The sequence below is a fragment of the Manis javanica genome, chromosome 1 (genome assembly GCF_040802235.1).
Source record: "Manis javanica isolate MJ-LG chromosome 1, MJ_LKY, whole genome shotgun sequence".
Taxonomy (NCBI): Eukaryota; Metazoa; Chordata; class Mammalia; order Pholidota; family Manidae; genus Manis; species Manis javanica.
In genome coordinates, this window is record NC_133156.1 from 24,084,854 (window position 1) to 24,110,680 (window position 25,827).

Here is a 25,827-nt window from a genome sequence, read left to right on the forward strand (position 1 = left end):
TAGCATTAGGCTGAAACCAGCAAAGTGGCTTTTTGGGTAATTCATTGTGAGAATGTAGACTGGTGGAGGTATATTGGGAATGCACAAGACTTGTAAGCAATTGGGATTTTGGAATGAATAAGAAGGAAGAGTCAAAGGTGATTCCATGCCTTAGACTAAAAGTACCGGTGTTGGGAAGATAGCCTGTTCTGATGGTGTCTGAGGACTGGATGACTTTGTCTTAGATTTGTTGAATGGAGGTAAACATCCATAAATATCCCTGGTGACACAATATATCGGCATTTATCTCTTTTTTTAATTAAAAGAAAGGGAGGTAATGTGCCTGCACTTAGAGAAGTATCTAACTTATACTTTGTAGCCTCCAAATAAAAAGAAAAAAGAAAAGGAGCGCTGTACTGCCCTTCAGGACAAGCTTCTTGAAGAAGAAAAAAAACAGATGGAACATGTACAGCGAGTTCTACAGAGACTGAAACTGGAAAAGGACAACTGGCTTTTAGCAAGTAAGTTAGAATGGTTACATTCCTGCTGCTGCTGAATTACGAAAGCAAACCTTTATAATTCTGGAGGTGTTGAAGTGTATTATGTTTTTATTTCAACTCAGTGTTCACTATCCCAATTTTTGGTTACTCATTAATTCAGAGTCAACTTCACATGTTCACTAAATGAACCGATTTAGCTTGCTGGTGAAATTAACTTATGACTACAATATTGGCAGCTTATCATTCAACTTTTCTGTATAAAATCACACTTCTGGAGAAATTACAGGTAGAAAAAAATCCGCAGAGTGAAAACAAGTCTCATCCCAGGCATGACCTTTGGTTACAAACTATAAATAGTTTGTGGTTCTATAGCATTCTCTATGCTAAAATTAATATGTTCTTATTATGTTTAGTGGCTTTGAGGCACTTGAGGATGAACTTTACCACTTAATATATTCTTTCCTTATTTTTAGAATCTACCAAAAATGAGACCATCACAAAATTTCTACAGCTGTGTATATTTCCTCGATGTATTTTTTCAGCAATTGATGCTGTTTACTGTGCTCGTTTTGTTGAACTGGTGCATCAACAGAAAATTCCAAATTTTTCCACACTTCTTTGCTATGATCGTGTAAGTTCTTTTTATTGGAACCTTTAAAAAAAAGTCTCACACAAAGATAGCTCAACATTATAATCTAAAGAAGTATTACTGTGTGTCTGGTTAAAAGCATGAACCCAAGAGCCAAGTGCCTGAACTTGAATCCTAACTCTGCCACTTTCTAGATACATGATCTCTGGCAAGTTTTTAACCTCTTTGTGCCTCAATTTTCTTATCTGTGAAGTGGGATAATAATACCTGCTTCATAAGATTCTTGTGAGAATCAAATGAATCACTATACACAAAAGTACTTTGAATAGTGCCTGATATGTAATAAGCACCTCTAGTTAATATTTTAACATTTGGGTTTATATGTTTGTCATAATAGGTAGAACTCTCTTCTCCACTCTTAACTTTACCCTCAAAATACTCCTTTGTAGTTCTGAACGCTTTTCAGTATGATCACATTCACAAATTTTTGCATCTGGCTTTTTCTTTATAATAAATGACTGCATTTTCATGGTTTAAAAATGTACTATATGTTACAGCATGTTAGCTGCCTGTTTCTGTTTTCTATTAGCCCTTTCTCTCCTTACTGTTCCTTTAACCCCAGGTAGTATCTGTGTCTAAGTCTCTGTTATAGCAGTAAATGATGTAATAATAATAGTAGTTTTTTTCTTCTGTCATTGTTAATCAGCTTTTTAAATAAAAATTTTGTTGTCATTGCTTTATTAATGTGCTGTTCCCTCACAAAAGCCAAAATATTTAAAGGTCTCAGAAATTGTGAGTATAAAAGGGGACAATACATTGTGACTAAAACTTATCTGTTAATTTATTATGATTTGCTATTGCATGATCTTTTAGTATTTTGAACTAATTTTGACCTTGATTTGTTTTTATTTTTCAAATATTTTTTCTTGTAGGTTTTCTCTGACATAATTTACACAGTTGAAGCTATACTGAAAATGAAACTTGTCGATATGGGAGATTTCTTTGCTGCATGTTAGAAACTGTGACCAGGTGGCACAGTGACAGAGCCACATATGAAAAGGTAGGACTAATAAATATCATTATGTTATCCATGTCTCTAATAGCCACTTCTAGTAATTGCTAGGTTGTTCAGTTTTTAAAGGAAACTGAGTTTAAGACTCAGCTGTAAAACAGTTTAAAATTTAAGCACAATTTGTTCATTATTAAAAAGTGCTATTTAAAAATATCCTACCTTATGTTGACATTCCAAAATTAATATCATTGACTACGCTGAACCATCCTATGAACACTACCTGTCATTCAAATATGCATCACGTTTTCACATGGAATCATTAATCTAGTCTACATAAGTTTCAGCTTCTGCTATTTTGAGAAACAGAACTTTTCTTTGAAAAGTAAACCTTTTTTTCCCCTTAGGAATGTGGAAATTATCCAGGATTCCTCACTATATTACGGGCAACTGGATTTGATGGAGGAAATAAAGCTGATCAATTAGACTATGAAAATTTTTGTCATGTTGTACATAAATGGCATTACAAATTAACCAAGGTATAAAAAAGAATTTCTCAAAGGTGTTTTTTTCTTCTCCATACTTAGACTTTTATAATGACATATCTTAAAATGTTTGTTGTAGGCATCGGTGCATTGCCTTGAAACAGGTGAGTATACTCACATCAGGAATATCTTGATTGTGCTAACAAAAATACTTCCTTGGTACCCAAAAGTATTGAATCTGGGTCAGGTTTTGGAAAGAAGAGTATATAAAATCTGCCAAGAAGAAAAAGAGAAGAGGCCAGATCTATATGCAATGGCTATGGGGTAACACAATTATACTTTAATGTGATTTATGAGACTAGATGACAGAAGGATTCTGAAGACTTTAAAATGTTTTACAGTGGTGAAGTTTATCTTCTGTTTTACCTCAGGAAAATATGGGAGATTATGCGTTCATATTCCCACAGGCTGTTGAGAGTTGTCACTTCCGATTATCACCTTCCAGTCTATACTGGATGATACTTTCAAAAGTGACATCCAATATATCTTGGTTTGAAGGACATGTCATTTCATCATCAGTTAATCAGCTCATCAATAGCAAAGAAAAGCATCTTCATTTAAGGATTGGTTCACACTGAAATTTTTTTTAGGAGAGGCTTTTATTGAGAGATACAGTGAGAGGACAGAGCTCTGCCAGGAGGGGACCAGAGAGCCTGGGGTGGTGCTTGTCTAGGGGATTTATAGGCAGTTGAGGACTTTGTGGAACTGATAAAGGGCTTAGGGGTGTGGACTTGTTAAAAGTGGTCTTAGGATGTTTGTCCTTGATGAGACAACTATGCTAGACAAAGCATGCTAAAGTGAATCTTACACATGATTGCAAATGATTAGCATAATAAAAACAGGCTACTTTCCTTTATCTGGGGAATATGAATTGATGTCACAGAAGAATGACTCTAGAGCTTAATGTTTAACACAGAGTTTTGGTAGGGGGTTTCCTTGTATGTAGTTACATTGCTCTGAGTGTAAATATCCTACCTTGCTTTTTCCGGAGGCCCTCACCCTACTCTGACTACATCCTTGGTCCCTGTCTCATTTCCCCTTCTACAGATAGAGACCCTAGCTGCTGCTAGGAAAAGGGGGCAATGACCACTCTGGCTGCTTCATGCTGAGAGGGGGTACAGTAAAGGGTGCAGTTAGGTCCCCATCACTGGTCAGTCAAGAGGGCCTCAGAATATGGGCACTTCTATTCTAGGTTCCATTTCTATTCCTATTTGCAGTTTTATGGCTTCTCCAAAGCTGTCCTGGACGAGCCCCCAAAGATGGTGCTGGGGTTCTTGTTCGTGGAGTCGAAGAATGAACTTAGCAAACACCCAAGGTAGAGCCAGGGAGAGGCTTTTATTGAGAGATACAGTGAGAGGACAGAGCTGGCTCATGACAGGAGGGGGCAAGAGAGCCCTGAAATTTTTATTTTTAAGGAAGCATCTAGGGTTCCTATAAAGACCTTCAAGAACACTGAAAATTAATATTTTTTATTTTCTGGACCCAAGTAGTGGAGTGAATAACTTGATAATTTTATTCTTTTAAACCCCATGTTTGTATTTTTTTATTTGTATTTGTATATGTAAACCCTTTGTGTGACTTCCAGCTACTCGGGGCAGTTGAAAAGTAGAAAGTCATACATGATACCTGAAAATGAGTTTCATCACAAAGACCCCTCTCCGAGGAATGCAGTTGCCAGTGTACAAAATGGGCCTGGTGGTGGGCCTTCTCCATCATCGACAGGAAGTGCATCTAAATCTGATGAAAGCAGTAATGATGAGACTGGTATGCTTATTTATAGAAATTTATAAGTAACACATTTTGTTTCAACCAACTGAAATGTTTTGTATCACATGACAAGTAAAATGCAAGCTTAGTATTACTTTTTATTCCCTAAGTAGGAGTATGTAACTATCAAAAAGTCATCAGCCCTTTATTTCCTTCTAATCAATCTGTAATCATTTTGCTGTGAAATTATAGTTTATTTACATTTAGGGGGTGGTCAAATAAATCCTTACCTTTATTTCAGATAAATCAAGGGAGAGATCTCAGTGCGGTGTGAAAGCTGTTAATAAAGCTTCTAGTGCTACACCAAAAGGAAATTCAAGCAATGGAAATATTTGCTTTAACAGGTAGGAACACTGTGCTATATGTCAAAATTCTGAATTCTTTTTATTTTATTTTATTGAAGTGTCATTGATACACAAAATTCTGAATTCGTACATGATGAACCTCATTAGACATGAATGAAAGGTAGTTGAATGCTGTGAAATGAAAGTCATTTATGTTGGGCTTTGAAATTTTGTATGTACCCTTGTTTTGGTTATGTGCTTACCATCCTCATTATGTTTTGTATAAGCTGAGACTGACTCTGTTTCCCCTGCTGGGGTATGCAGGGGAAGGTAGGTGATGAAGTCAAGAAACATTTTAGGATTGAGTGTTTGCTGTAGACAGTCTGGGTAAGGATTATTTACGTAAGAGAAGCCTATGCTGATTTAGACCAGCAAGTGATTCATCCAGTCAGGTATCCAGTTCCTGATAGTAGCACCTTCAGTTGACTTGTGGGACAATTTTTGGTTATGTTCATTTGTAATCTCCCAAGGTTATGAAAATATGCAAGAAAAGGGCCTGACATCACTTAAATCATTCTTCTTAATCTGCTCTTCAAGAATTTGGTTATTTATTACTTAGTGGATAAAGAAGTACTTTTTCATTTAAAGTTGTTCTTCAGTTTTCAAAGGGCTACTCTTCTAGAATTTTTGAAGCCACTAAGAAACCTTTGTTTATGATTTAAAACATTCCATGGAGTGTATTTTATCACCATTTGTCCTAAAATCTCGTATTTGTATTCCTAAGCAGCAAAGCTGTTAAAGAAAATGGCAAGGAGAAAGGGAAAGAGAAAGAAAAAGAGAAAAAAGAAAAGACTCCAGCTATGACTCCAGAAGTCAGGGTACTTGGTAAAGATGGTAAAGAAAAACCAAAGGAAAAACGGCCAAATAAAGATGAAAAAGCAAGAGAAATGAAGGAAAGAACACCTAAGTCTGACAAAGAGAAAGAAAAATTCAAGAAAGAAGAAAAAGCTAAAGATGAGAAATTCAAGACCACCGGCCCCAATGTAGAATCAAAATCTACTCAAGAAAAGGAAAGAGAGGAGCCATCCAGAGAAAGAGATATAGTAAAGGAAATGAAATCAATGGAAAATGCTAAAGGAGGAGAAAAAGCATCAGTTTCTGGGTCCTTAAAGTCACCTGTTCCCCGATCAGTTATTGCAGAGCCTGAAAGGGGCAAGTTTACCTTTCTTTATATTTGTTTAACGTTGCATGTTGTAATGCATGGTTGTTTTCAATTTCCTTGTTTTGGAAAGTTATCTAGGGACTTTACTGGGGGAAGTATTACTTAATTACCTAAAAGTTGGTGGGTTTTTTTTTTAAGTATTTGGAAAAAGTGGAAGTATACCTTATTATCACTATTTCTTTTGCCCAACAGAACAAAAATGCTGCAAAATTGATAAACACCATTCTCCATCATATTCCTCGACAGTAAAGGTTAGTATAGCCTGAGGAAGGCAGCATCCATGTTAGGCTCACCTGTTTGGAATACGTGTCCTGACTTCCTTCAAGTCTTGTGCCAAGTATTGACCGGAGCCACTGGAGGTTTTATGTTGCATTAGAAAATAAAATTTTTATGTATTGGTGAACTGATATTTTTTCCTATAGAGTATTTTTATTATAAAAATATTAAAACTTCAAGGACCTAGCACTAATTTTGTAGCATTTCAAAGTGCAAGAGAAATTTTACCCTCACTGCTTTAAGCAGTCATTTTTGGGGTGCAATGGTAGCTACAAGCAAACGAGTCTTTTCAGCAGAATGAAGCATATTTTTCAGCATAAATATTGATGAATTTATAGCACTGAAGACTTCCTGGATGATACAGGATAAACAAGATACCTCTGAATTCATCAAGCTTCTTGATGAGCATCAGACCGATGTGTGCCTTCTAAGAAGGAGTCTTGAAAGGAGTTCCATTTTAAAGTCTCCTTGGTGAGCAGTTCTCCTGTAGTTGTGTATATTCAGTGAACATGCAGCTTCCGTTGTATCTTCCCTTGGAGGTTTGTTTATACCCATTGGTTTCCCAACAAGTTGAACTTTGCATTACAATAAAAGCAGATGTGGCATCCAGTCCTGCCACCCAGCAGAGAAATCCCAGGCATTCAACTGCAGCACAAAATCCTGGGTGTAGCCTTCTTGAAGACTCGGGGTAGCCATTCCTTGCTCCATATTTAATTTTAATTCTAAAGTCATCTAATTTCATGGAATATTTGAATTTGCAGTATGTTGAACTTTTAAAACTGTAAGTTAACTAATTCTTTGTCAAGAGCACTGTGGTGGAATACTCTAATTGGTTTCTTTTTTTTTAAGTGCTTTTTTTTGTGGGAGGTATGAGATTCACCATCAGAATCACTGCAAAAAAAGTGATTACTCTCTTATAGAATACCTTTTGTTTTCTTGTTAATGTAATGCCACTCAGTTTTCTGGCAAGGATGAAAATGTGTATGGTAGAGTCACAATTGAAGTAAAATTTGAAGCCTCCCGATTACAAACTATGAAAATGTAAGATAATGTTCTTCCACAGTGAACTCCACTATTTTAAACTTTTTGTGCAGAAAAATGTTTTGCTTTCTTAAGTCTCTTAATATTACTTATAACTTAAGTACAGTATTATGAAAAATGTGGCATTGACATTTATTTTTGAATTCTGAGCAGAGAAAGATTTTTGTTACATTGAGTGCGTACAATTGTTTTTTCAACATTACAATTCCATTATATGGTTTTACTTTTGTTTTTTATTGTTGATATTCATATAATAATGACATCATAAGATTTATCCTTGCAAGAAGTAGCTGGTTTATTTCCAGCTTACAGCCATCTTTCCCAAAGTTCCTCTGGGTTCCGAGAACTATGCCAGCTCACCTGTCATCTCCATTCATTTTCTGCAGGACAGTTTCATCGAACTCAAGAAGTCTTCAGCAAAGGTTTGAGTCTTTTAAAATCATCACGCCTAAGTAAAACGAAAAAGTATTTATTTCATTTATTTAGTAGATGACCCTCGCCCTAGTAAGTGTTCAATAAGCTAAGAGAATAACCTTTAAAAATACTTATTACAAACAATGGATGACAGTGGCCTCTTTTACTGAGATTGTTATCAAATATGTGTGATGTGGGGACATTCCTATATTATTTCCTTACTTGCTGTGTTATGCATTATCTTATTATGCTTCAAAATCTGGAAATAATTTTTGGGGAATGGGTTGTTGGTTTGTTTTGGGGAGTTGATTTTGATTTTAGACAATGCAAAGGACCAAAAAATAAATTTGATGCATTCACATAACTTTCTAAAAAGTGAGCCCATCTAAATCCATAAAAGTCTTATATTATTGCCTCTGCCAAGCTACCTTTTTGGCAGTTGTATAATATCAAGAAATATGGTTAATGTAAACCAACCTTTCTCCAGGAGGGGAATACTCAACTTGATGGTTGTCTTTACATGTCAGTATTGTCTTGCCTATTATTCTTCTTTCTTGAGTATTCTGCTACTAAGAAGAATGTGCAGTTTGTGTATCTTATTACGAGTTCATTTTATTGTAGTTGAATTGTCCATTGTTCATGTTATTTTGTCTTTATGATAAAACTTGTACCCTCTTTTCACTCTGCTTTTCTACTTTGCCTCCTTTTATATCTGCTAAGTATGATTTCTTACTGGTGGACCAATGCAAAATGAAATTTTAAAACAAAATCAGTTGACATTACTGCTTTTAGTTCTGTAGCTTTATAATGAAATATCAATGGCAAATGAGGACTAATTTTTAACACTTTAGCCAATGTGCCTGTGCTCTGAATTCATAGCACTGTTTTTAGATTGTCCTGTATTAATCAAGACTATCAGCTGTACTGCGAATGCTTTCTTTTAAAGTAACTTTTTATTAGCTAAATTAAATATGTATTATAATATAGTAGGTTTTCATAACCAGATTGTTTGTGTTAGTCTTAATCATCAGTGGCTTGTGTGGGCTATTTAAAATTCATGGATTAACAATGTTACCTTGTGAGTATTTATTTCCTGAAACATTCTTTGAAGCAATTTGAAACCTGCTGTTACAGGTGACTGGATTTTCTGATCATTGATGAATATTATAGTTTCTTATATTTGTGAAAATCTTTTGAAAATAAAACATGTGAGATGAACATATGTTATCTCATTTCATGCTATAACAGCGCTGTGAGGTAGATGGAGCAGGTGGTAGCATCTTTTTTGACAAACTGACTAAAGTTCTTGATCCTTTCTCAGTGGCATATAAGTTGTTAGTGCCAAATCTTGGACTAAAATTAAGGTTCCTCAAATGTTCCTACTACAATGAAAAAATGTTACAACAAAAATTGTAGCTCCTTGATTCTTAGCACCTGCTTCAACAGTAGTTGAAAGGGTTCCTAGCCGCTTTAGTGTGTTCATCTTGTTTAAATTACAGTGATTCAAGTCAGTCTGTCCTCCCCCCTTTAAAAAAGATGGTGATTTTTGTGGGCATTTAAAATTCAGTAGATTTATTCCACATTCAGTCAGAAAAATTAGAAAATGGAATATGAATACACTTCTAAAAATTGTGACTCAACCACTTTTCAGGTCCTTAGTGCTTAGTATATAGTACGTTGACAATATGGTTAGGTGATCAGTAAATATTTGAAATGAACTCTTAATGCCTTTGGCCTTTGGTCAAACATCCAGTGTTTACTGGTCTGCATAGGAGTTGATGCTGCATTTTCATGTGTCTTGGAAAATTTAATAGCATATGAATGTCTTTAAAAAATGTTGCTGGGCTTTGATCTCTAAAATCGATGCTGTTTATAAACTCACTGTTTCCTGGGGTAGCTCTTACTTTTTAGAGGATTTGAAAGACGTGTGTCTATTTTTTCATGTTACCTTGTCACTCAGACATATAAAATTGTTTCCCTCCTTTGTTTAACCTTTTAGTTATGTTTTGTCCCTGGGATCCTCATTTTTATTAAATTATTTACTATTTTCACCTTCTAATCAGTGGTAAAAGTAACATGGACTTGTCCTTTCAAGTAAGATTAATTAAAGGGAGAAAAGCCTAAGCCTAATTTAGTATCTAAATCTTTTCTCTCAGTTCACCTTTTAACCCCCAAATTCCAGCTGGCATATTTCCACTTTTGGTCAGCTGTGTTTTCACCTAGCTATTCCAGCAGCTATACTGATGAAGAAAGTGTGAGAAAAGCTTGTTACTTTAAGCAGGCTGCTCTGTAATTTTTTTTATTAAGGAATTATTGATATACATTCTTATGAAGGTTTCACAGTGTGATTACTACATTCACCCATATTATTGAGTCCCCTTCACGCCCCATGAAGTCACTGTCCATCAGTGTAGTAAGATGCCACAGGCTGCTCTGTAATTTGAGGGCAACCATAACCACCTTAAAAACAATTCAGCTTTGAATTCTGAGCCCATCTTTATACATTGTAGCCTAAGTAAAAGCAATGTTCTCTTAAACAGATTTTGAATTATCAAATTGTTTTTTGGACCTAATGATCCCAATGCCAAAACTAAAAGCAAATCAGAAAAAAAAACCTAACAATGCTACATGCAGATCACTTTAACAAATCAATGATTTTATTTTGCAAACTTGTATTGAGTACTCACTGTGTGTACAAGGCACTGGGAAGTGTGTAAAGGTAGAAAAGACATATTAGCTCCCCTATCATATGGAAACTATGTATGGACAAAAACAAAAGCCATGAAATTGATAGGAAATAATCTGTCACAAAAAAGGTTATATGAAATAATACAAGAGTTCACAGGAAATTGAATTGAAGGATGGTTGAAGTGTTCAGTGGCTTTTGAACTGTCTTTAGTCTTTGGGGATTAAGATAAAAGGGATCACCTGAGAACTGCTGGGAAGGACAGGGTGTTAGGAAGCAGTGGTAGTCACAACACGAATACATTGGATTGCTTCACAGTAGGACATAATTGTGCAAAGATTGTGAAGAACTTGGAATGTCCATGCTAAGTTGTATGCATTTATTCTCTATGCAGTGAGAGATGACATGTTTTTGTAGAAAAGGGTATTGTGATCCAAACTGTTCTTAAAGGTTAGAAAGAAGAAATAGAATTGGGTACATTTCTAAACTAAGAATTTTTAGGTTTCTCAATTCCTTGCAATACAGAATTCAAGTTAGACACAGTTAAAAACTTCATCCTTGTGGAGGCTGTGTGTGCATGTGCCTGCTCATTTGTAATGAAAAAAAATTTTTTTATCAGGAGAATTGGGCAATAATTCCCTTAGGGAAATCTTTGAGTATTGCAGTAATATATTATTTCCTTTGTCAGTTTCATAAGTAATATTAAGACGAATAAGCATTACAGTTATAAAATCTTGAGTGTCATTTAGGGCATTATACCCAGCAGGAGTACCTTTCAGACAAGCACTTTGATGATTGTTTCTCATTCTATTGCTCTTTGTTATTAATAAACATTTTGTCTATTTCATTTGATCAACAACTTTTCCACAATGAAATTTTAAAGAATCTACTTTGCATTGCTATGGCAGTATTTCTGAGCCAACTGAAATTAGAAATATTTGATGGTGTTAAAAAATGTGTTTCTTTTAATTTTCAGACTGATGGTTGTCTCTTTTCATATATTCTCTTGAATATTAAAGGATTTCCTCATGTAAAAATACTTGACTTTTCCCTCACCTTTCTCTTCATTCCTAAGGTGTATCTACAATTGTGTAGTTGTGTAATGAGTTCTAGTCCGTATTCTGCTGCCTCATACATATAATATCTTTAAAAAGCTTGTAGCACAGTTATAAATGCCATAAGGTTAGGTATCTGATTACTTCCTTCATATTTTCTTTTATATTGGATTTCTATATTAACAACTTGCATAAGTAAGGTCATCTTTTTAATTATTTAAAGTTAGCATATCTTTGATCTTTGTCTGTTTTTATTGCCTCTGGGCCTTTTGGCAGAGAAATATAGGCAGAGAACATTATTTCATCATTTTTCAGTCTTTTTGAGTTGTTTCATCATTCAGATGACTATATGGTTTTCTAGACTATTTAGAACCAATAGTTAGACAAATTTCATAGTCAGTTGTGATTATTTGATTTAAATTGGAGCACTTTCTGAAGTAAAGAATGTACAGCCTTTACATTTGTAAAAATAATTTAGGATAATCTATGCATGGTGTATGCTGATGCAGAAAAGACCAGTAAACTTACAGCTTGTTTTTATTTTTATGCTTCTGTTCACTGTCATCGATTGCCTATCAGTGCATGGTAAAACTATTCAAAATTTCTATGATTGTGTAGAGGCTTGTATTTTTTTCACAGTAAAGAAAGTATAGTTACTATTTTTCATATATGGACTCTTCTAATGGTAGTTACAGGTCTTCATAATAGAGCTGTATAAGGAACTGGAGTTATTTACTAATTTACAACTTTACTAATGTGTCTCAGTTGAGGCAAGAATTCACTGATTGGGTTTAAATGATCATTTTTATATGGCCAGGAATTGAAGTCTTTGCATAATTTGTGTCCTGCTCTTTTTATTTTACCTCTCATAATCCAGACTGCTGACCAGTTTTGACTTTGGGTCTAACTACCAATTATCTTTTATTAAATAAACAATCAAGCAAATGATGCCAGTACTGGCAAACTAATAATCTCTAGTAATATTGCCTTAATTTAACAGCTCTACATTAATCATGCTCCACCACTGTCCAAGAGTAAGGAGAAAGAAATGGACAAGAAAGACTTGGACAAGTCAAGGGAAAGATCCAGAGAAAGAGAGAAAAAGGATGAAAAGGACAGGAAAGAGCGGAAAAGGGTTTGTAATTTTTTTAAAACTAGTTTGGAAAGCTGTTATATACAGTAGCATGTTTTGTTGCCTTTTTAAAAGTACTAGTTTGTTGCATGGCAGTCTGATAACTGGTATTTTCATCTTGAAGTGTGAATCTTCTACAGTAATAAGGATCTTCAGCCTAATAATTTCTGCCAGCTCTGCTTGTCTTTCATGTCATTTTACCAAGTATGTGAAACTATGGCAAATACTCTCCAATGCTAGTTAGCTATGCCCTTCTTGTGTAAGAGTAATATTTTAATAAAACAAAAACATAAACTCTTGATCAATGTAGTTCACGATTCTTGGTTCTAGGATCATTCAAACAATGACCGTGAAGTACCTACCACCAGACTTAACCAAGAGACGAAAAGGGGAAAATGGAACAAGTAGGTAGACTTATTAATACTATCAAAGCAGTCATCACCCTCAATTAGAAGAGGCTTTCATGATTCTTTTTTATAATTTTAGTGGGGATTCCAAAGCGCAGATGTAAAAGTCCATGTGAGTCTCCTTATCCAAATGAGAAAGACAAGGGAAAAAATGTCAAAATCTTCAGGCAAAGAAAAAAGCAGCGATTCATTTAAATCTGAAAAGATGGATAAAATCTCCTTTGGCAAAAAGGTAAATTAGGGAAACAAAGGAACAATATGGTTTTTCTTAGAAAGCCAACTCTGAAAAGTTAGCAAATACTGAGGGTTTTTTTATAGTCACAAATACTCTGTTAATTATTTAGAGGTCGAAAGAGGAGGCTTTGAGGGAGGGCAGGTTTTTGGGGAATTAGAGCCAGTTCAGTCCCAAATTACTGGGAAGGTAGAATTGGTTTACTTGTAAAATTCCTTTCCTCTCTATTCCACTCCCACCTACTTCTCTGTTCATGGTTCAGCTTTCTTTCTGTGTTCTCTTTTTTCTCTGCCAACAGTGCTTTTAGTTTCTCTTCATTCATGAGATTAAAAGATGGTCAGATATATTCTCCCTGATCCTTACATTGTCATAAAGTCTTTATTAACCGTGGTTTTTAAACATATTTCTATAACATTTTCTCCTGATAAACTTGTTTGCAAACTTTTTTTCATTTTCAAATTAGGTAGTGTGCATTTTCTTAGATACTAGTGGATGATATTCAAAACATATCTCATGCATTTGCCATAAAGTAATAATTTAGTAATAAGCAAGTCATTACTAAAGTTTAAAGTGTTTATTAAGCATTATTATGGCCTATATTAAAAATGTATTCCATATATTAATAGTTCTTAAATGGGAGTCTGCTCCTTTTCATAAGTATTTTTTGCAATTGAGGTAAAATTCACATAACATAAAATTAATTATTTTAAAGTGTAGAATTCAGTGACATTTAGTATATTTATAATGTTATGCAATCATCTCTAGTTCCAAAATATTGTCATCACTCCAAAGGGAAACCCCATACCCATTAAGCAATAATTCTCCATTTCTCCCTCCCTTTAGCCCCTGGCAACTACTAATCTGCTTTCTGTCTCTATGAATTTACCAATTTTAGATATTTCATATAAATGGAATTGTATAATAATGTAGTCTGACTTCTTTCACTAGGCATAATGTATTGGGAATTCTTCCATTGTGTAGCATGTATTAGTACTTCTTTTTTTCATGTCTGAATAATATTCCCTAGTGTGATGTACAGCATTTGTTTATCCTCAGTTGATGGACTTCTGTGTTCTTTTCCACCTTTTGGCCATTGTGAATAGTGCTGCTATGAACATTTGTGTGCTGCTGTGAAGTATTTGTTTCAATGCCTGTTTTCAGTTATTTTGTGTGTATACCCAGAAGTGGAATTTCTAGGTTACATGGTAATGCTATGTTTAACTTTTTGAGGAATTGCCAAACTTCCACAATGGCTACACAGTTGACATTTCTGCAAGCAATGTGTGAGGGTGCCAATTTCTGTACATCCTTGCCAATGCTTGTTATTTTCTGTTTTTGTTTTGCTTTTTATTATATTGATCCTCATGGGCTTAAAGTGGTATCTCATGGTTTTGATTTGCATTTCCTTAATGGCTAATGATGTTGAGAATCTTTTCATGTGCTTGTTGGCCATTTGTATGCCTTCTTTGCATAAGTGTATTCAGATGCCTTGGCCGTTTTTTAATTGGATTGTCTTTTTGTTGCTCAATCATAAGAATTCCTTATGTAGTCTGGGTACTAGACCATTATGAGATACATGATTTGCAAATGTTTTGCTCCCATTCTGTAGGTGCCTTTTCACTTTCTTGATATTGTTCTTTGATGCATCAAAGTTTTCACTTTTGATGAAGTCCAATGTTTTCTTTTGTTGATTGTGCTTTTGGTCTCATATTTATTAAGTAAGTTTTTGAAGAAAAATTTGTGACTGGTGGGTGATGAAAAAGGATTTTGAGCTGTTTTTTTATAATTGGTTTTCCCTTCCCGAACTAATTCCGCCATTCCTTATAGGAGTCTAGGCATGATAAAGAAAAGATAGAAAGGAAAGAGAAATGGGACAGTTCAAGAGGAAGGGAAGAGAAGAAACAATATCCTTTTCATCTTATTGATGTTTTTAATCAGTAGAATGGAAGACTTTGATGCTGGTCATGTTTAGAATTGTACCCTTATAGTATATGGCTCAAATGCTGAAAGCCTTATTAGCTTTTATGTGGTCTCTCCAGTTAACCTTCTCAAATACATGAAATATGGAAGTGGGACACTTGACTACTTCTCAGGATTGGTTTGGCTATTTGGGGTCTTTGACGGTTCCATATGAATTTTTGAACTATTTGTTCCAGTTCATTGAAGAATGCTGTTGGTAATTTGATAGGGATTGCATCAAATCTGTATATTGCTTTGGGCAGGATGGCCATTTTGACGATATTAACTCTTCCTAGCGAAGAGCATGGGATGAGTTTCCATTTGTTAGTGACCTCTTTAATTTCTCTTAAGAGTGTCTTGTAGTTTTCAGGGTATAGGTCATAGTTTCATCTTTTAAAATTCTGCCTATTGAAGTTTTCCTGGTAGAACTATCCCTTAGCTTCTCAGTTTTACTTTGATGCGTGTGGTTCTCAATTCATGAATATTGAGTTCAGCTACCTTTTGAGAGTCCTTTTGTGAAGTAGGTGCTGTGCTAAACTGAGACTTGCTCACAGACTTTGAGAAGCTCGGTCTTCTTGGACTTTGATTCTTAGTTTCAAAGAACATAAGCAACTAGCTCTAACCTTTCCATCAGTGTTTATAATATGCTACATTCCTATTCTAATCCTTCACTCCAGTGAGGCCTAATACATTTTGTAGTCCATCTTTCACCTCCAGTTTCATATGTGTCCTAATTCTCTCACCCTTTAAAACCAAGGTTGCAAATTCTCAGACCTTGGGCAGAATGTGGCTTGTTAGGTGTACCTTTTTGATCTCACACAATATTTACCATTTTGTAAATTGGTTGCCTTTAAAAATGAAGAGTTGACAAAATCCAAGTATCAGTTCCTCTTGAAGAACTGGAAAATCTGGCAACATCGTCTCCTGAATTCTTCATAGCAACAGTCAGCTAGACCCACCTAGGTACTTGCACCTCTCATATAGAGTGAGTCTTTATTCTTTATAGTTTACCTCAGTCTGTCCCCATCCTGTTCACTTCATTTGTTTCCATTATGAACTGGCTCCTGTAAACAACTGATTTGTAATTCCTGTTCTGAGACTTTTTCTTCAGTCTGTACTTGGAAACTGGCCTACTAAGTGCTCAAAGATGGCTTATTTTAGGAATGTTTTGCCATTTCAAGGCATAGCCCTAGATGCTGGTAATATGTATTGGAGTAGGGAGTGTTCAGTTAAGTTTCTTTCTCAGTAGTTCCCCATTGTTTACGTGTGTGTTTGTGTGTGTGTCAGCTTGCCTACAGCGTCCTAGCCACTGATTCCTGTGTATATACAAGTGTGTCATATGACCCTCTCCTTAGATTGTGATCTTGTTGAAGGCAGTTACATCATCACTTCGTTCCAATCAAACAGTCAAGTATTTTTCTTTATTACCTGCTGTGTTTCAGATACTCTGTTAACTTTAATAGAGACATGTACATCTCTTGGGGATTGATGAGAAATAGCACTGGCTTTTTTTGTTTTGTTTTTGCCCTCAAAAGAAGATTCAATTTATTTACAGCATTTGATAGTATACTGTATAAGGATAAATTTCTTTGTGTGCTGCAACATATTTTTTGAGAATAGGTTTATTATGCTTGCATTTGGTTCTGTGTGTAATAATCATTAAATGTGTGTGAAAGTTTTATTAGGAGATTGAAATGATAGAAACTATTTTTCCCTTCATTATCATCCTTTATACTCTTTAAAGTACTTGGTGTGAGTTCTGTGCACTGGTATTCATGGACACCAAATAGTTGGAGAGAACAAGAGGATTTTTCTGTTTCTGTTCTTCCACTTAAGGTAGACCAAATATTTGCTACGGTGTGCTGTGCTGTTTTTTATCTAGACGTGGGTGTGAGCATTTAAAAGGCTCCCCTGCCACATTTACCTCCAAGTGGCACTATCCCTACACATGCATTTATCCGGAGTATGCTAAGATTCAGTTCGTTTTAACTGTGTTATATGTTATCTACATGGAACATCTCAGGGACTGTGTTTGCCATGATAAGAATTTCTAGATAGTGGTATATAGGTAAATGAAGGAATAATGAGGAATTAGGAGGGTTGTCCCTGTCTTTTTCCTATAACTTCTTTCTTCATTTTTTTAATTGTCACCTTCACCCATATATGTCTTTCTACTCGGGGTGGTGTGTGTGTATGTGTGAGAAGTAGGATCATGAAACCCTGACAGCTTCCGACACTCGTACAAATGAAGGGAACTAAATTCGGGGATACTTCCTTTGAGGTGAAGACACTGAACCAAAAATAATGAATTTGGTGGGCTTGTAGTTTATGACTTCTCTAAAAAAAAATCTGTTGCCATCACGAGGGCTCTTTTATGAGGAATCTGAGAATTATTGAAACATTTTTTAGGACCTTGTTGGTGAATGTGATCATCAAATTAGAAAGTATTGTGTGTGTGTTTATGAGGTATACCTCTGATAAGAAGGCTGGTTTTATATTTGCTTTTCTTCTCTGTGTTGATCACCAGTCTAGCTGCTCTTTTCTCCAGAACACCGTAACTTTTCAAACTTGCTTCTTGATGTCAGCACTCTATAACATCATTTGAAATCAGCTGTCTCAACTCTGAGAAGGTGCTATTTGAGGGCATTTCGTGCAATAGTTTCCTGATGCCCTGACAAAGGAGGAGGGCATGGTGGAATATAGGAAAATGACTTTACTAGTATAATAAATAGGGCCTATGTCTGGCCAAAAAAAAGGGCAGGGGGTGGGGGAAGCCCAAAGATGCCCAGAGAATTCCCAGTAGAAAGTGATTTTTACAGATATAATACTGTCTTCGCAGAGTGGAAAGCCTGCTTTTTTGGAATGTGTCCTGCAAACATGGTATTTCCAAGGCAGTTTATAGCCGTGGTAGAATAGAAGTGTCTTGGATGGAGGACACCGAGCTCTGAACTGAAACCCTTTGAGAAACATCAACAGGCCTAGGTGTGAAAAAGAGAGATCTATTTGATCTCTTGCATTTAGAGCCTTTTTCTTATTTACAATGGTTAAAGTAGCGCATATTTTTTTAAAAATAGTTAATTAAAAGAAAAACCTTGGAAGAATGTTCCAGGCAATGTGGTATAAATTCATTGTTAATGAGAAGCAAATACTACTCTGCTGGAGGACAGAGTCCTGAAGGCTGAGTTTGGCACTGTTCAATCACTGTACGACTTTCTTCTTAATGGCAGTTCTTTCTGAAGTTCACTGCCTTTGAGTGCACTTTTCAAGTTTGTTATCCCAACACTTCAGCATTATTTTATAAATATGCTCTGGACACTGCTGAGAGGCTGACCTCCCATATCTTCTTCCCACTTGCTCTTGTGCTTGCTGATCTGTCATTCCAGGGCAGGGACAGACCCCTAAGCTGAAGGTCTCCCAGAGGAGGATGCCAAAGCTCCATGCATCACTCTCAGAACGTTCTCTCCCCTAACTAAGAGCTTCTGGTGCTGTCCATTTAATCGGAGTCTGCTTTTAGTCAGAAGATGAATGCACACCACCATCCTCTTGACAAGACATTCCAAAGTCACTGATTTTCAGAGTATTGTTTTCACCTCCAGGCAGTTTCTTGCAGCAAGGTCCCTGTGTATACAGTTTTTACACAAGATTCACCATCCAGAAGCAGCCTCTAATGAAAATTTCACTGTTTTAGTTATCTTTTCTCAGAAAGGAGAGGAAATCACCTCCTGGCACCAATTCTTTAATGTTGTAGATAGGCGGTATTTGTGTGTGAACTCCTATAAGCTTGACAATATTGGGATGATTATATTGCTTGAGGATTTTGGAATCATGTTTTAAAATTTTAATTTCAGTTCCTGAGAAAAATCATCTTCGTGTATTTTAACAGGAACAACAGTTTTATCCTTTGATATGCCCTTAAATATGTCATCAAAACTATCATTGATGTAATTCTATTGTGACGTCTTGATGATTGAAAATCGATTTATTATTCTACTTATGGCCCTATATGTCTACTGATATCATGATACTCTTTATTAGAATATTAACTTTTTGGGGGGTAATTTAAAAAATTTGAGATAAAATTTACAGAACATAAAAATTGCCATTTAAAAGTGGTTTTTAGTATAATCACTATGTTGTAACAATCACCAGTAATTCTAGAGCATTTCCATCACCCCAAAAAGAGGCCCCAATTCTCCCCTTGCCCCAGCCCCTAGAACAAATAATGTACTCTCTGTCTTCATGACTTTGCCTGTTTCAGATATTTCATAAAAATGAAATAATGAAATATGCAGCCTTTTGTGTCTGGCTTCTGTTATTTAGCATCATGTTTTCAGGGTTCATCCATGTTGCAGCATGTATCAGAACCTCATTTCTTTTTATAACTGAATGATGCTCCACTGTATGAATATGTACTACCACATTTTGTTTTTCTGTCATAAATGATGGACATGAACAATGGATTTTAGGTATTAAAATTGTAAGTTCAAGTTTAGTGTATCTACAAATACAATTGGTAATGTCAAGATTATACTTGGTATAAACAGAATGCTGTATAGAAACAGTATGTAAATTATTTGTCAGCATATCATGCATATGATTTCTAAGGCCCTTCTAGTTCTGGTTTTATGAAATATTTGAATGTAGTATTTTGTCAATAAAGTTTAATGCATTAAGCATTAGTTTAAAATTTGAGAACAATGTTAGGCAGATATGAAGCTGTTTGCCACATGTAATGATCATGTTTTGAATTTATTTAAATATGCAGTATTTGAAAAATGTCAATACATAAAAGTAAATGACTATAATGAAGTCAAGATATTTTTAAAGCAATTTTTATAATTTAGCAGACATTGCATCTTAATATAAGTCACTGTTAAAATTGTGTTCTTGTGAAAAATGAAATATCATTTTTTTGTTGTTGATCATGTAAAATTAATTCCTTTTCATTGCTGTGTGTTCTGTTTACTTTTGACAAGCTTTTACTTGCCCCTGTGGAATGTTTTACTTATATTTCATTTTTCCCTCCTTTTTCTCTTCTGATCCCTCCCTCTTACAGCCAAAATATTCACTGGTTTTTTTAGAAGTGTGCCCTGTCTTTAATGGTTTCTAAGAGTAGATGATCAAAAATACACAGATATTTTTCATCATCATTGAGAGACTTTATTCAAGCCTTTGTTACTGACAGAACTCACCGATTTCTTTCTTAAATCAATCTTCCTTTCTTCCTCTCCCCTCCTCTCCTTCCCTCCTGCTTTCCCTCTTCCCCGTCTATCTCCCCCCTTCCCCTCCTCTCTCCCTCCCTTCTTCCTTTCCTTTCTCCTCCTTTCCTTTTTTGTCTGTCAATATAATCACCTTCTTTCTTTCAGATGAGATTGGAATGGAATTGTTCAGCTGTGTGAAGAAATTAATTTTCCTGAGTTGATTGCCAAGAATTATGAATGAAGAGGTCCGGTCCATTTGCATCTACTTAAATTATTCATTTATCTGCTTTATTGCTCCGTGCTGAAAACTTGGAAGTTGAGTTGTGCATTAAAGTTTTTAACTTTTTGCTTAGTTTCTACATGTTTATTTCCAGTAAATGACTGAAAGTGTTAACTATTCCATACTTTTAGCACAATGTGCTGCATACAGTTCCCAAAAAGCAAATAAGGTTACATGTGTACAGAATTTCATTTTAGGTTAACTAAGCATTGCCTGGGTTTAGTTGGGGGTTTTTTGTTTGTTTGTTTCAGTCTGAAATGCTTCCTTTCCATTGTTTGAAACAAAAAGAACAATATTGAACCATTTTGAATTTACCTCATTTTAAAACTCAGTTTAAATTTATTATTTGGCCTATTGTTAATATTGGTCACTAAAAACAAAGTGAGAGCAGTCTTACACAATTCTTAGGAATCATTTTATATAGTATGTATACAACATTAAAATCTTGAAAAAAAAATAAGGAGGTACCAGCACTCACTTGTCTTTGGCCATTTTTTTCTTGTTATTATGTTAGACAAATTGGTGGGAGGGGGGATCAAAAGTTAATTGTGTTTAATTCTACAGCTAGAGAAGCTTTGTATTGCTGAACTTTCATCTGGGAAAGTTTCACAATGACATTTTTAAAAGAAAATTTTTTTATCAACTGAATTCTACCAGTGTAATCTTTTTTCTAAATAAACAACAGTTTTCTCAAGTGATTGTATATCATTGTGTATATTGTTTCTTATTCACAATAACTTGGCAAAGATAATTCAGTAAGGTTCCTAGCCCTTTCTTCCCATTTCTTTCTTAGTCCATGGGCTACAGTGTTTTCAAATGACATACCTAATATGAAAAAGTCTCTATTTGTTCACCTCTGCACGCACGCTGAAATCATGCCTAGAATTGGCCACTTACTCTTCAGTTTCTTAAAACCAATGACACCTATGTAAATTAAACTTTTTAAGAGAATGAAAATAAAGTCCATAATTTAAAGGATTGGGAAATGATGAGCATATATTAGAATTGGCAAAGGGATAAAAATCTTGATGCCCTTTTTCAGGTAATAGTAATTTGCAAAACTTAATGACCACAATGCTTCTGAGAGAGCGATCCACTTGGTGACCGCTGAGTGCCCATGATGCGCCAGCATAAAAAGAAATGATACATCATCAAAATGATTTTGACATAGAGAAAATAACTGTGGTTCACCTCAAAATCATTTTCCCGAAATATAACAAGGAGGAGCTTTCCAGCTGTGTTGGATTCACATTATAAAGATAATATGATTGTGAGTTTGAACTAGAAAGCTCACTACTACTTAGTATCAGTATCTCTTCTCTGTCCCCCAAAACACTGAACATAGGTATTCTTTGCTCGTGCCCATGCTAGAAATGCATTGAGGATGGAAAACACTAACTCTATATTTAACTGTACAAGAATAATTTATATTTTATGTCAGAAATCTGTATTTGTGTAGTGAGCTATTTTTAAGCATCTAGTCTGTTCTAGGCACTAAGGAGTATTAGGACCTAACTTCTGTACCTGGGGTGCTTCCAATCTAGCTTGAGAAATAAGGACCAAATGAATGCTACTGGGGGTCAGTCATCTTTTTCTGTAAAGGGCCAGATACAGTAAATATTTGAGGCTTTGCAGGCTATGTGGTCCCTGTGCAAGTCTTCAGCTCTGCCATTATTGTGTGAAAGCTGTCATAAGTGATATGTAAGTGAATGAGCATGACTGAGTTCAGTAAAACTATTTACAAAAACCTGCTGTAGAGAATCCTGTAGAATATTCAATAAACATCTGAGTGCCTCTTAAACACTCCAGAGGTACATCCTTGAGCAAAACAAAGTTCTGCCCTCATGGAACTTATGTTCTAGTCACTGGAGGCAAACACCGACTATTTAATATTAGGTGGAGGGAGGTCCTGTGAGGAGTAATAGGCCTGGGTAAGGAAGTTGGATGAGGCAGGGCTTACTGCTGTACAATACAGAGTGATCATGTGGAGTCACTGAAAAAGCAGGGTATTTTGAGGCAGTTAATCACAGTATGAGAATTTAATTACTAAGTAATGTGAGTAGGAGCTATCCCTAATCCCTTACCCATCTTTGAACCTTTTACATGAAAATCATGTAATACGCAGGATTTTTCTCTCAGGACAGGCTCTGAGCTCTAGTGGCTTGTGTCTAAGATTGCCATTTTCTAGAAAGGAGTTCTTCAAGCTCCTAAGTGGATGTGGAAGATATCTATGGACCACCAGAAACTGAATGCAAGTTTGTGGTGTGTGCAGTTTCCTGGGTCTATAACTTGCACCCAATTCTCAAGAAGATCTAACGTCAAGTTTTTCTGGATTTTGTTCCAAAGAGCTCTCAAATCTTTATATAAACTATGAACCTTTCTTGGAGGCTCGTGAGAAGGAAGACAATTGTGCATCTACCTTGTCTTAAATGGTAAGGGCAAATATTACCACATCTTGCCTTATTAAATGATCTACAAGTGATTTGTTATTTATTGTTGGAAAGTCACTGGGCCATGGTGTAGGGCCATTTTTTATTTCAAGGAAGCACCTTAACCAAGTATGGGTGGAAATTGTAGTAGCCTTATTTTTTTCCAATAATTGTGTAATTCTTTTATTTCTACCCTGCCATGTTCCAAAAAGTATCTATTAAAAAACATAAGCTATGGTATTTAAGACATAAAAGAGAAAATCTGATTTCTGGGTGGAATTAATACCCCAGATAAGTTTAATACCCCCAAAATGTCACATACACATTGGCCGTGAATCAGCTCTGAGAAATGTGGCAGGCCACACAGAGAAGGTAATGTAGTTACAGGAATTAGAGTGTCAAATAAAAAGCCAGTCATAGTGAACATTTTCTGGCTGTGGGGCCTGAAACAACTTTGCTTTCTCATAAAGAAGCAGCCCTGTCCTTTTAAAATCTATGTGTGTATATATTTATTTGTATTTTTTTATTGAAGTGTAGTTAACAGGCAATATTATATTGGTTCCAAGTGTACAACGTAGTGATTTGACAGTTATATATACATAATTAAATCCTCATCCCAACTATTGTAATTGGTGTCTGCCCTGTCCATTCAGTAAATGATAAATGGATGTAATGGTCCTGAATGTCAGCCAATGGCCAGAACTTCAACTACTAGTAAGGAATAATGACACCAAAATAAAGTGATCCAGGCACCTAGGTTTCTGATGATTTGGTTCAGTCAGGAAAATTTTTGCATATTTGGGACAAAGTTCCTAATCTGTGGCTTATGATAACCGTACTTACTTATTTATCTTAAGGTATCATTGATATACGCTCTTATGAGGATTTCACATGAAAAACAATGGTTACTACATTTACCCATATTATCAAGTCCCCCCCATACCCCAATGCAGTCACTATCCATGAGTGTAGTAAGAGCCACAGTGTCACTATTTGCCTTCTATGTGCTACACTGTCTTTCTCATGATCCCCCCCACACCATGTGTGCCAATCATAATACCCCTCAATCCTCTTCTTCCCTGCCCACCTTCCCCACCCCCCACTTTGGTAACCGCCAGTCCCTTCTTGGAGTTTGTTTGTCTGCTGCAGTTTTGTTCCTTCAGATTTTCTTTGTTGTTATACTCCACAAATGAGGGAAATCATTGGGTACTTGTCTTTCTCCACCTGGCTTATTTCACTGAGCATAATACCCTCTAGCTCCATCCATCTTGTTGCAAATGGTAGGATTTGTTTTCTTCTTATGGCTGAAGAGTATTCCATTGTGTATATGTTCCACCTCTTCTTCATCCATCTACTGATGAACACTTAGGTTGCTTCCATATCTTGGCTATTGTAAGTAGTGTAAACATAGGGGTGCAGATGTCTTTTTGTATCTGAGAACTTGTTTTCTTTGGGTACATTCCTAGGAGTGGAATTCCTGGGTCAAATGGTTTGGGATTGATGGGGTTAATACATAATTCAAGTAATGCAGAAATCAAATGTGTAAGGACACATAACCTGATTGGTTTTCCTACACAGTCTGTTGATGTGTAATCAAGGACTGAGTGATGAGAACCAAAGCAGTTCTCATGGCTCGGAGCCACCTTCACACAGTTTTGGTATTCTTGAGAAGTGTCGCAGCCTTGGGCTAGACTCAAGGCTGGAGAATGATGTTGGAGTTCATTGTAAGTTCATTTACTCAGTAAATGTGAGGAGTGCCTTTTCAGCATTGCTCTTGAGCTGTTACGCCTTGAGTCCCCTGGCTGATGCTTTCAGGTCTTCGATATCTCATCTCGTCTCCTCCCTTATCTGTGGGTCAGAGGTGGGAAGGGGACTGACAAGTGGTGCCCAAACAGGGACGATTGAAACTCAGAACAGGGACAGTTGAAACTCAGAACAGAGACCATTGAAACTCAGAACAGTGACATTTGAAACCCAGAGTGGGGAAGCTCCACTTGGGCGACCCTTGAAAAGCAGAGCGAGCAGGCTTCGAAGCCCGTGGATCTGGTAAGACTCCCAGGAAATCGCACATAGGGATAGGATCGAGACGTCAGGGACACTATAATGGGCCAAACTGAAACCAAAACAGCTAAACCGGAGAATTATTTAAAATTGTTCCATGCCCTCCTAAGGACATCAGGAGTGAAACTTCTAAAAGAGATTTTGCTCAGTTTTATAAATATATTAAGAAACATTGTTATTGGTTGCCACCACAGGGAACCCTCAAACAAACTGGGCTAATATTATGAGAGATTTTTAAAAGGATCACAGACAAGGAAACATTATCCCTGTGCCTGTTTGGGTGGATCAATAGTTCTTTAATAAAGAAAAACTGGCGTCCTTACACACATCAGTTTAAGAACATCTTCAGCTAGATAGATTAGAATTTCCCACGTGCCCATGGAATACCCTTGTATTTGTTATAAAAAAGAAGTCAGGAAATTGGAGACTCTTACATGACTTAAGACACATTAATGGTATTCTTAAACCTATGGGACCTTTACAACAAAGCCTCCCTTCTCTGACTATGATTCCAAAAGACTGCAACATGGTTATAATTGATCTTAAAGTTTGTTTGTCTGTTTTTTTTTACAATTCCTTTTGCCATAACACATAGGGAAAAATTTGCTTTTACTGTCCCTTCTTTAAATTTACAGTCCCTTTCAGAAAGATTTCAATGGAAAAGGCTTCCTCAAGGAATGATAAAGAACCCCATAATTTGCCAAAATTATGTGCATAGGGCTCTTCAGCCTATCTGTAGGAAATGGCCCTCAGCTTATA

General features: G+C 35.8%; 1 protein-coding gene across 1 annotated transcript in view; it reads left to right on the forward strand.

The window, feature by feature from the left end:
- The window catches only part of LOC108409545 (THO complex subunit 2-like), a 105,250-nt gene extending 90,171 nt beyond the window's left edge, over positions 1 to 15,079 (forward strand). The window contains 17 exon segments of the mRNA XM_073211738.1: positions 359 to 500; positions 953 to 1,110; positions 2,001 to 2,025; positions 2,028 to 2,128; positions 2,485 to 2,616; positions 2,702 to 2,886; positions 4,208 to 4,386; positions 4,631 to 4,733; positions 5,458 to 5,885; positions 6,088 to 6,146; positions 7,599 to 7,634; positions 12,368 to 12,502; positions 12,830 to 12,856; positions 12,858 to 12,903; positions 12,986 to 13,058; positions 13,060 to 13,138; positions 14,966 to 15,079. Coding sequence (XP_073067839.1) covers positions 359 to 500; positions 953 to 1,110; positions 2,001 to 2,025; positions 2,028 to 2,128; positions 2,485 to 2,616; positions 2,702 to 2,886; positions 4,208 to 4,386; positions 4,631 to 4,733; positions 5,458 to 5,885; positions 6,088 to 6,146; positions 7,599 to 7,634; positions 12,368 to 12,502; positions 12,830 to 12,856; positions 12,858 to 12,903; positions 12,986 to 13,058; positions 13,060 to 13,138; positions 14,966 to 15,079 — 2,022 coding nt within the window.
- Positions 15,080 to 25,827: the final 10,748 nt, after the last annotated feature.